Below are 10,697 nucleotides of genomic sequence, written 5' to 3' on the forward strand. Positions count from 1 at the left end.
CGATAATGTGAATAACTGAATACGTTCAAACCTCAGGTGAACCCACCACTTAAACGACATCATCGGTAAATTACGTAGATTACTACAGCAGTTGTGAAACACAATTCGATCTCGCGAGTGCCGAGTAAGCGATGGTTACCTGTCGCGATGCTCATTCCACTTTTAACAACGTGCAAAATTTATAATTTTAAGTAAGCTACAGTAAATTAAATTGCGAAGAAAAAAATTATTCGACTGAAAGTCAAGCACGTTGTGATCGTGAATGAGCCTATCCATGCAGCTAAGAAATCGAAGATTTGTGCAACAATTGTTACCGCCACGCCACGTGACAGAGGAATCCCAGGGAAATACCCATAACCTAACACGTGCAAACTCACCAACGTTGCCGAGAAATGGAAAAATTACTCGGAAGTCTCTGCTTAAATCTGTAAAAAACAAAACAGAACACTTGAATTAATTTAATAAATTGGCTTTTCAGTTTGCAAATTAATTATTACTGTTGTCTAGTTTCGTATTCATTGTATGTTATGCAAGAACAAAAGTTCGGCTTTATATGTACCACCTCGAATTATCAATCAATAATTAAAATAAGTATTGTTACCTCGACTCTGGGCTGCTCGACACTTTTACATGTAGTAGTTCTTGCAGCATCCGAGGTTTACTGGCGAAGCGACGCACTTTTTACGTAATTTAGATCTTCACTAATCTCTTGTAGTCCAAGAATCCGCACCGCAACAACACACGATCCTACATTCACTTTGTGTGCTGTAGCTGTCTGAACCGACTGAATAAACTTTCTAACAATGCAACTGCGCATTTACCGAAGATCACCCCAAAAAAATAAAATAAAACTGTCACACGACGCATAGAGACAAAAATAACATCACTGAAATCTGAAGTTACACAAAAAAATGGAAACTCGAAACACGAAATTCACCTTGAACGTTCGTAGGATGTTTTTATTTCAGTAACTCGGTTTCTCTTCAGGCTACACGCTGCTCTTCGTGTATTATTCACAGATGAGTATGGTACAAGTACACTGATCGAACAACGCGCTCTGAATGTTGAAATAATACTGCGTACACGTTATGCTGCTCTAATCTCTTGGAAACGACTGATACCGCACGGCGTTCAGAAGAGAGTTAAATAAGTTCTGTGAAGGACGGAAGATAATAATCCTCCCGCCCTCTCTGTCGCTCTTCACATGGAGTGGGGGTAGCTGCACGCGCCTGCCTAGCTGTTTAGAATTATTATCTGCTCTCGTTTAGAGAACCGATTCGAATCCGTTCACGGGACGCTTACACCGTTGCTTACGCTCTGTTTTATATATCTCTATGGTCTCAGCGGCCGGGTGAAAACACCACGTAGGCTACGCATAACGCGATCAAATGTTTAGAGCATTGCCGTAACAATGTGCGACGTCAGGCGAAGTATGAATTCTCCGACCAATTACGGATATTTCTTGAACGGCATTTCTCAGCTTTTTAATATCACTATGACGACGGTATGTTACCAAAACACCGTGGTTACCAACGTTAGGCGTTACCATGGTTGAACATAACCAATGAAAAATATGGTATTAAGCGTCTCGTCAGTCCATCCTCACGCAAAGGTTGAACAAAGACAGAAATATGCTCCCGTTAGTGAAAGCGAGAAGGTGTGTTCTCACCTCTATCTCTTTCCTTGCCAATCAGCAACGAGTATCTGAGGACAGAATTCTCCTAATTTTCTGTCTTTCTCGGCGACACTCTCAGGCAGCGCTACGTTACGGCGAGCGTTCCAGTATTAACATATTTTTGGGAACGTAACCTTAAAAAAAAAAATCTAAGCACAACCAATTGTTACCGGTAGGGGCGCTACTATTGGTTAACTCAACCAAGGTCCCTAGATTAAACCATAGACAATGGATTAAACACAACTAGAGTCCTTAAAAACATAACCTATAAGAAAAATGTAGTAAAACCGAACCACGAACCGAACCTGTAATTTTGTAACGTGTGAACAGGAATGCAAAGAATGTGTCCGCTGAAGATTTTTGCGGAAATTATATTCAACACAATAAAATCATAATCCTTTCCTCATCGTCAAAGTTTTATTTATATGGTACTGATCGAGCATTGCGGAATACCGGCAATCGTCCAACCATCGTATAAATTAAAATCCAACCTACAAAAATACATTATTCAGAAAAATCTGCTTGAATATATTATCGTGACATGAAACAAAGGCGCAAATAGACTAGAATAACCAAATGAGTATTTTAATTTTGACATAATGAAACTGCTACGCTCACTGTTGGTTTCTACATTCTGTAGAAATAGACGACTGCATGTGTCGGCATGGAAAAATCAAGATAAGAAAAGGAATGTGGGTGAAGTCGCGTGGATTGAGCCGACAGGATTTGACACGGGAATAGTAGTCTACAATCCTATAGTAAAATCTAAAGTTCCATTGATTACACGAAATGAAGGATACGCCAGTTGGTATATGTGCGGACCAACGGTTTACGACTCTGCGCACATAGGTCACGCTTGGTAAACAAATTATTCTGCCTTACTCACTTACGTCAACTCTTATGGGAATTCAAGAAATCATTGAAGACAGAAGTTTTCAAATTGACTATTTGCTATTGATACCAGTTATTAACGAAACTTTCTGCGAATATGTGTAAAGCGTGAAATATTCCGAGACACAGAATTTTCAACTGTCAAATTGAAAAGCGGTTGCTTCATCATATAGAAATAAACATGGCTTCAATTTCTTTCATTCTAAAATCATGATATACCATTAATTTCTTACAGTTCCTACGTCAAATTGGACATTATCCGTCGAATATTGGTAGAATATTTTGATATCAACTTGATAACAATGATGGGCATAACAGATATTGATGACAAGATAATAAAGAAGTCTGGGGAGAGTAAGCGGGACTGGAAAGAATTAACAAGGTTCTATGAGAAAGAATTTTTTTCTGATATGGCAGAGCTGAATGTTCAACAACCGTATCTGTGCTGCCGCGTGTCAGAACACATGCCTCAAATATTGCAATTTATATTTCAAATACTAAAGAATGGCGGGGCCTACGTCACCGACGAAGGTACGACCCGTGCGAGATTCCGACCGATGAAAAAACTACCACTTTGTAATATATGGTAAATGATGCAAGGAAGCGTTAACGGTTGTTATCACAAATTGAGAGATTATCTTCCAGTATAATGCAGATGTTTTGAATTTTGAACTAGGTTCAGTCTATTTCGATACCAGTAAGTATCAGGCGTACGGAAAACTAGGCATTAAGGAAACAACCGCACCTTGTACCCAGGGAAAACGAAATGGCCAGGATTTTGCTCTTTGGAAGGCTGCCAAGCCTGGCGAACCTTTCTGGGAAAGTTCCTGGGGACCCGGCAGACCCGGATGGCATATAGAGTGCAGTGTAATGGCCAGGTAATATTTACAGGAAAATTGAAAATGCATATTTCATTACCATTTCCAGCGGCAAATTCAAATTTTTCTTCTTCTAAATCTTCAGTGAGAAGTTTGGAAAGTCTGTGGACATTCATAGCGGAGGTATCGACTTGGCATTTCCTCATCACGAGAATGAAGAAGCTCAATCATGTCAACATCACGGAGTTTCACAGTGGGTTAATTACTGGCTGCACACAGGACACCTTCATATAAATAGTATGAAAATGTCCAAAAGTTTAGGAAACAGTGTCAGCATCGCGGAATTACTTGATAAATTCACTGCCGATCAGTTCAGGCTCTTTTGCTTGACCTCGCATTACAGGAGAGGTATTTTTTGTTGTCAGTTATCAGTTATTGTTTGTATCAACCAAACTCAATTTATTCTTAATGATTTCTTGACGTCCTCTCCAGGGGTGGAATACACAGATGATCTCATGGCGGCATCTGTTGCAATATTAAAAAAAGTTGAGTGTTTCTTAGACGATTGCAATAACTACGTGAACGGAACTTTACCAGAGGGAAATGTAGACGAAGTTGTAATATTGCAAGTAAGATTAGTTCTTGGGTTTTTATTTGTTTCAAAAATGAAATGGGCTAAAAAGCGTTAATAAAATAATGATTTAAAAATATTTCTTATGACTTTAGAGCTTGGCAAAAGCGAAATCGGTAATTCAATCAGCCTTAGCAGGTGACTTCGATACCCCAAAGGCAATACGCGAAATTACAAGTTTGGTTACTCTTGGAAATAAGATGTTACATTCGCCTGAGGTGAGTGAAGTCTGGTTATGCCATCGTTGTACTTAGTTTGCGATTTTTAATTAATTAAATCAATGAATAACATTGTGCGTACATGATTTCAGGAAGAAGGAACAGTGCGAAGTCCTGCTGTTATCGCAGCTCTCGCGAATTATATAACATCAACATTGAAGTCTTTCGGGTTGGAAACAAACACGAAGAATACGCAGAAGAGTAGTATACAAACGGCGGACGTTATAGATGATCTTGTAAACTTGAGAAGAGATGTTAGAAATTTTGCGCTTGAAGTCAAGTTAAAGGATAAAAGATTGTTAGAAGCATGCGATGCAGCAAGGAAAAATCTATCCCTTCACGGAGTTCAAATAAAGGTGAGAATTGCAATTCGAAAGAATAAAACTTGACCCTGAACACGGTGATATCAAATTTATGCTCGTTTTCAGGATTACGGGAATACATCTACGTGGAGTTTTGGAGGAGCTAAGAAAACATGAATTTAAAAATAGCACCATCATTTTTCTTTGCTATTGAAATAATGTCATCCGTTAGGCTATCAATAAAGTAATTGTACAAATTATTGCGCACCCTCGTGATTTTAATCAATTATTCGTCCAAATGATGTTGATAAGTACCGAATCGGATATGGATAAGACAGATGTATCAATCTCTAATGTCTAGGATAGGATGTAGGATAAGGAACACGGTCGGATTTAAGAATGTAGTATATAACTTTACGATTCAGATTACGAAAATGGTTATTTAGATATTTTGGGGGAAGAAAAACGTTCGAATAGCTAAACTGTCGCCCGCACATGCCTTTCTAAAATGTAAACCAAAGACCAAAAGGAAAAGACGATTCTATTCGCAGGCAAAGTTTAAGGGGATTCCTTGTCCAAATTCTCATCACTCTTCTTTCATTGTTGTCCTTTTTGCATAGACTGTCGTTCAATGGACGCAAGAATATTTGAACAAATATTTAAAACAATAAAACTACCGCGATCCCAGACCATGTCTGATCAGGTTTGTTCATCTAGCAGTCAAGTTTGATGGATTTGCCAAAAATTGGTGAATTCAGTGAGATTTCGATAGTGTTACAATACATTTCGTGAAATTTCAATATTGTCGCTGCTATGCTTCTAATTATACTATTATTTACCATTAATTATTGTTCTTTACTATTATCAGCACACCATTCGCCGATATTTCACATCTATTGTTAACATGTACGTTTTACTCGTACTTGTATTTGTAATGCACATCCAAGTAGGAATGTTAACGTTTTTGCATTTGCAAAACTGAACTTTTAACGAGCCTTATACTTTTCAAATGATCATTCTGAAAACAAGGTTGTATAGAATTTCCGATTTCTTTTTTTTTTCAAACCTCGGAAAGATAGTTTTATTGTAATTATTATTACGTTTTAAAATTTTTTTACCAAGATCACGGGTTATTAGGTCCACACAATCGTCATTTGAAAAATTGCATATCAAACAATAAAAAATTATATTACAAATCGAGACGTAAATGCTAGTGCGATCGTTTAATAAAGATCGACACATTTCCAAACTTTGGCCAGATAAATTGATTTTTCGTCAATGATTCAATTGTTCTAAAGAGTTTAATTAATGCACACGCATAACACGCGAATGATTTAGATTTAAAAAAATGTAACAAGCCGACAATAATCGGCAATAATCGAAACGAATATCGAACGAAATTGAACAAAACAAAAACCGTAAGTTGTAGAGCTTATCTAGCGTACTACGCATTCCCATTGGCGAAATTTAATTAATTTTTAATCACCTTATGGGCAACACAAGGCATCAAATAACACGAAAAACGTTATAAATTCAATGCTGTTTCATATTAGACGTAGTAGTATTGGCACAAGCACTAATTCAGAGTCAAACGATATGATCGCGCCGTTGTTGAGATTTTTTTTTCAATCACAATAAGAACCATATAAACACACATTACTCATCTCAGAACAGGTAATTGAAACGCGATAGAATCGCGACAGTCACTTATTTAACAAATTATTGCATTGGGGGTTGATAGATAATTAGGTATATATTGGCATCGACACACCCATTATTAAGTTATAAATTTATAATTTCATATGAACACTGCTGCTTTTCACTTAGTGAAGAAATATTCAAAGAATAATTCCATTGACGAGTTGCACACCGAGAAATTGAAACCACCAAAACTCCGCGCAAGTATGGCGCAGCAGTTTTACCAACTCTCACCAGTAAAAATTCAAACCAAGTAAAATAAATGAATATTACATGACGCAGCCGGCAGGATCTCGATTATCCAAAATAACTACCCAACAAGTGTAATTGAGCGTGAACGAATGTCAGCATTACATTAGCCACTGATCATTACTTTAAAGAGTAATTGCTCTTGATCAATCAAAGTAATATCACAGACGAATGTTCGTCGGAGGTGCCGCATGGTGAGGTTGGTCAATGTATGTAAACCATGATGTAAACAAATAGATTTTTCAATGGTTTCGAGATTAGTCTAGCAGCTAGAAGTTCCTGAAAATTCGCAGAAGCTGCACGAAGAAAACCGGTTTTGATAATCATCTGCTAGTTACTTAAAGAAATGTATGCAAATCAGGTTTTTGCGCATATTTTTGCGGTTGCATTTGCCGTATCATATCAAGCAAAAGCATGATTATAAACAAGCAGAAGTGTCATCAGCCAGCAGCGCGGAGGGGGGCAGCTGAACTTGATTCGCTTACACATAGAATAACGGCTGATGGGTTGAAACGGTTGAAACCGTTGATTCAAACAAGTGGTGTTCGATGCTAGAGGACTAATGACGGTTAGTGTCTTGAATATCAGTGTTCCGTGGAAACAAAGTTCAATCACATGTACCGGTAACTGTGACGTTCCTGAAATCCCTGAATATGGAAACGACGAAGGAGCGGGTAACCTTGATTCTCGGGGAAGAGCGAATAGAAGCGTACCGTGATGATTTATCGTCGAAGAGCGATTACTTCGCGTCTCTCTTCTCGCCAAATTTTTGCGACACTCTAAGCACCGAGCACCGTATCAATTATGAAATCGATGCAAAAACATTGCGGGTAAGTTGAATCAATAAATTAACCGTTGTCTGTGTAACCTCATCTTATCGTATGGTTTCTCTTGTGCAGACATTCGTCAGCTGGACTTCTGAGAGCGCTAATTCCACCTTCGCCGATATTCGCCGCGTCAAACGCAGTCTTTCAAGGTACGCCTCGCAGTATTCCAGCTTAGACGACGTTCCCGAGTTGCTCGAATTGGGCGTTTTGTTCGCCGCCGAGGAACTCACCAAAGATTTGACGAACATAATTGCCTGCCGTCGTCTCGATCCCGAAAAATCCATCCAGTTCTGGCGATTGGCTAAAGAGTTGAATCTCTTGGTTCTCAGAGATCTCGCCAAAGCTTCATGCCTGGAACACCTCTCTGAGGGTCTGCATTGTTCCACCTATCTTGAACTTCCCGAAGAAGAGTTTTTAGATCTGGTAGGAAGCGCCTGCAACCAATCGTCTCTCGACTTTCTTCTCGAAATAACTAAACAGTGGCTGGAGCGCAATGTTCCATCCGGCGAAATCGACAGATTCAAATTACATTTTCCATTTATGTTGTTGGAGAAAGATGCTTTGGACAATGATCGCACGGTATGGAATAATTTTATTCCCGGTTGCAAGCTGCACGCGGGTTATTAGATGATTGACTATATAACATTAAATTTTTTCCTGTCGTTTACTTTTATTATTAATATTTTTCATATCTTACAGGAAAAAATCAATGAGCAACGGTTGAAGAGCAATGCACAATGTGTTGTGGGATACAAAGTGATTGGTGAAAACCAGCAGCAAGTTTGTATTTATTGTTGGGATGGAAGTAAATTCTTTGAAGTTGCTGAAATACCTAAGTTTTCCAACGTTTCTACCAAGAACATCGAAGGCAGGCAGGCTGTAGGGCGAGGTAAGCCTCAGGTCTCAACAGAGAGTGAATTTCAAAGAGATCCAGCTCTAAGAATTGGTCTTGGGTGAAAATCGTGACTTCACATTGATTTATTGTTAAAATTGTAGGATATGACATCTACATTATTGGTGGAGAGTATGGGATCGGTACAGGATTATTTGAAAAGGAAATATGGCGCTACTCTACGATTACAAAGTCCTGGTACTACGTCACCAGGTGCTTATGTCTCCTCGATAGTTCTAAACCATATTCATAATCATGAGAAAAGCATTGTAAGTGAGTGTTCTGTGTTGTTTCAAGTTTGCGGGAACCACGCCGACACATGGCAGTAGCATTTTTGAACAACAGACTCTATGTGATGGGCGGTGTAGGACGTCGCCGTCTTAAACTCTCAACTGTGGATGTGTACAATGTTCATCAAGGTGAGAATTTTACTGTTAGATGAAAAGAAATTCAGAAAGAACTGAAAATACGTTTATTGCCAATTTAAAGATTCTTTGACAAAATTTCACCGCTTAATTTGCTCAATAGATAGATGGAGCAAGGCGGCGGATGTTCCTGAGGAATTCACCAGTGTACCTATGACGGTCGAATATAATGAAAAACTGATGATCTACAAGTCGGCACTTTACACGTACGACCCAAGAAAAAATAATTGGCAAACAATCTGTTGTGACTTTCGGGGTTTTCGTAACGCATCGTCGCTTGCAACCAAACCGATTTCTATTCAGTACATTGCGTGGTGGAACGACTCAACTTACATCATTGGTGAGTAGCAGTTGTAAAGCCATTAATTAGGTACTACTTACTATTAGGGAGGAGGCCGAAGGCTAATGGCAACCTGTAGTGGCAACAACAAATGGGACATGATATGGTTCTAACATGCCAGTATCAAGAGCACTACATGCAGCATTTCTCTGGTACTTAGAGGTTCGAGAATTATAATCGTTTTATATGATGAGAATAAGTCTTTTATCATAGCACTGTCTACAGTAGTTATAGAGTTAATTCAAGTGTCTGATTGTGAAAAAAATGAAAAAACGAAACCTGGGTATTTTACTTTGCCTGAACAGTTTATTTCATCATTCAAGTTTCCTATAAATCCAATCATTTGAGTTGCTTACCGCTATTTCGATCAACGTATTTTATTACAGATTGCAACAATCCAAAGTATGCCCAAGTTTGGATTCAAGGAGATCTTTCAAATTACCCTGCTACTTGGTTTTCGGATTGTGCATCAGCGTTTAGCAATGTGGTTACCAATGGGCCGTATTTAATCGGTTTTTCACAGAGCGAAGATACAGTCTACATAGAAACAATGAAGCTTACAAGGGATAGGTATACGAAAATGCGAATGAGATACAGCCAAGATGGAACCGGTATACGGAACCTGTGCGTTGATTCTCCGATAGGCTGTTTTAATATAATAAATTCATGCAAATTGAACGAACGACTTTTAATCGACATCGATGCCAGCAATAAAACAAGACGGTATTAAGTCGTCTGCATCTAATTCTGTTTTTTTTTTCAACTTTTTTTTTTTTTAATTTGATTTTTACATGTCATCATAATGATAAGCTCATATGATAATTGAGTACTGTATTTGTAAATGATTTGTATAATAGATGACGATTTTAATACTGATGTGAAATTAATAAGAATAATCACTGAGAGATTTAAAATTCCTTACAAACTGCTTGCCATTTGAATATCAATAAACGACTTATAATAGAATCTGAGAAAAAAATGAATTTAATTTTACCAATATATTACAAAGTCTAAATTGTCTCAATTTATATTTAGCTATATACATACATAGACGTTCTCTATCGCATTTCTAAACATACATACATATAGGTATAGAAAATCGTAATTGTAGATAGTTGGACTGAGTAATTATTTCTATTGCTACAATAGCCGTTATTTTTTTCAGAGTTTTTATTTTTTTTTTTTAATTTTTCTTTTGCGTTACATTAGTTGTCGATTATTCTATCTAACACAGTTTTGCTTTTTATCGCTAAACCTAAATTCACACTTTGGATTATTCAAAATTAACATTGCACACATCACACATTGTCTTCACCATACTCTGAAACTAATATAGATGTTACTGAATATTTTTGTTCGACCCAGTAGACGTTTTTCAATCGAGAAAGTATCAGTAAATACTCATCAAAAGAATCGAACAAGTCATGAAATTCAAGAAATTACTCAATAAATGGAAGAACAAAAAAGTCTAAAGTTATTTTAACGTAATATAGAATACTGCTGTACATGAAAAGTAATTTCACCTGATTAAAAATCTTCGAATAGAGGGACATGCATTAAAAAAAAAAAAAACTGAATAACAATAATTTAAAAACATATATTGATCCGTATATCTACCTATATAAAAAAATTTCAAATATTCTTAGCGAACGCCCGCGTTTCTTTAACTACTTTTCTTTGTTCTTCAAAGTACAATAGCAAAATTTGAAAATGATACGAAGCCAGCGTGTG

At 37.4% G+C, this 10,697-nt stretch overlaps 2 protein-coding genes across 6 annotated transcripts; both read left to right on the plus strand.

Moving 5' to 3' along the window:
• The first annotated feature begins 1,877 nt into the window (after positions 1 to 1,877).
• LOC124305175 (probable cysteine--tRNA ligase, mitochondrial) lies at positions 1,878 to 4,795 on the plus strand. Of its 2 annotated transcripts, XM_046764287.1 has the most exons (9): positions 1,880 to 2,103; positions 2,316 to 2,534; positions 2,802 to 3,097; positions 3,243 to 3,444; positions 3,530 to 3,792; positions 3,877 to 4,013; positions 4,111 to 4,233; positions 4,326 to 4,589; positions 4,662 to 4,795. In XM_046764287.1, the coding sequence occupies exons 2-9, from the start codon at positions 2,488 to 2,490 to the stop codon at positions 4,710 to 4,712; spliced, it is 1,383 nt and encodes a 460-aa protein (XP_046620243.1). In that variant the 5' UTR covers positions 1,880 to 2,103; positions 2,316 to 2,487; the 3' UTR covers positions 4,713 to 4,795. The 2 variants fall into 2 exon arrangements, with proteins under 2 accessions (XP_046620242.1, XP_046620243.1); XM_046764286.1 differs by having other exon boundaries at positions 1,878 to 2,534.
• Positions 4,796 to 6,747: 1,952 nt separating this feature from the next.
• LOC124304310 (kelch-like protein 22) lies at positions 6,748 to 10,651 on the plus strand. Of its 4 annotated transcripts, none has more exons than XR_006908145.1 (8): positions 6,748 to 7,312; positions 7,382 to 7,888; positions 8,009 to 8,198; positions 8,306 to 8,414; positions 8,499 to 8,620; positions 8,730 to 8,832; positions 9,014 to 9,128; positions 9,353 to 9,499. XR_006908145.1 is itself a non-coding variant. In XM_046762335.1 (8 exons), the coding sequence occupies exons 1-8, from the start codon at positions 7,136 to 7,138 to the stop codon at positions 9,694 to 9,696; spliced, it is 1,506 nt and encodes a 501-aa protein (XP_046618291.1). In that variant the 5' UTR covers positions 6,755 to 7,135; the 3' UTR covers positions 9,697 to 10,651. The 4 variants fall into 4 exon arrangements, 2 of the variants coding, with proteins under 2 accessions (XP_046618290.1, XP_046618291.1); XR_006908146.1 differs by having other exon boundaries at positions 9,014 to 9,118; XM_046762335.1 differs by lacking the exon at positions 9,014 to 9,128 and having other exon boundaries at positions 6,755 to 7,312; positions 7,382 to 7,458; positions 7,639 to 7,888; positions 8,730 to 8,966; positions 9,353 to 10,651.
• Positions 10,652 to 10,697: the final 46 nt, after the last annotated feature.

Source organism: Neodiprion virginianus, chromosome 5 (assembly GCF_021901495.1).
Source record: "Neodiprion virginianus isolate iyNeoVirg1 chromosome 5, iyNeoVirg1.1, whole genome shotgun sequence".
Taxonomy (NCBI): domain Eukaryota; kingdom Metazoa; phylum Arthropoda; class Insecta; order Hymenoptera; family Diprionidae; genus Neodiprion; species Neodiprion virginianus.

Coding starts and splice junctions, on each gene's coding strand:
- LOC124305175 (XM_046764286.1), top strand. CDS start 2,275: ATGAAACTGCTACGCTCACTGTTGGTTTCTACATTCTGTAGAAATAGA. Junction 2,535..2,801: donor GCGCACATAGGTCACGCTTG/GTAAACAAATTA, acceptor AATTTCTTACAG/TTCCTACGTCAAATTGGACA. Junction 3,793..3,876: donor GACCTCGCATTACAGGAGAG/GTATTTTTTGTT, acceptor CGTCCTCTCCAG/GGGTGGAATACACAGATGAT.
- LOC124304310 (XM_046762334.1), top strand. CDS start 7,136: ATGGAAACGACGAAGGAGCGGGTAACCTTGATTCTCGGGGAAGAGCGA. Junction 7,313..7,381: donor TCGATGCAAAAACATTGCGG/GTAAGTTGAATC, acceptor TCTCTTGTGCAG/ACATTCGTCAGCTGGACTTC. Junction 8,967..9,352: donor CGACTCAACTTACATCATTG/GTGAGTAGCAGT, acceptor ATTTTATTACAG/ATTGCAACAATCCAAAGTAT.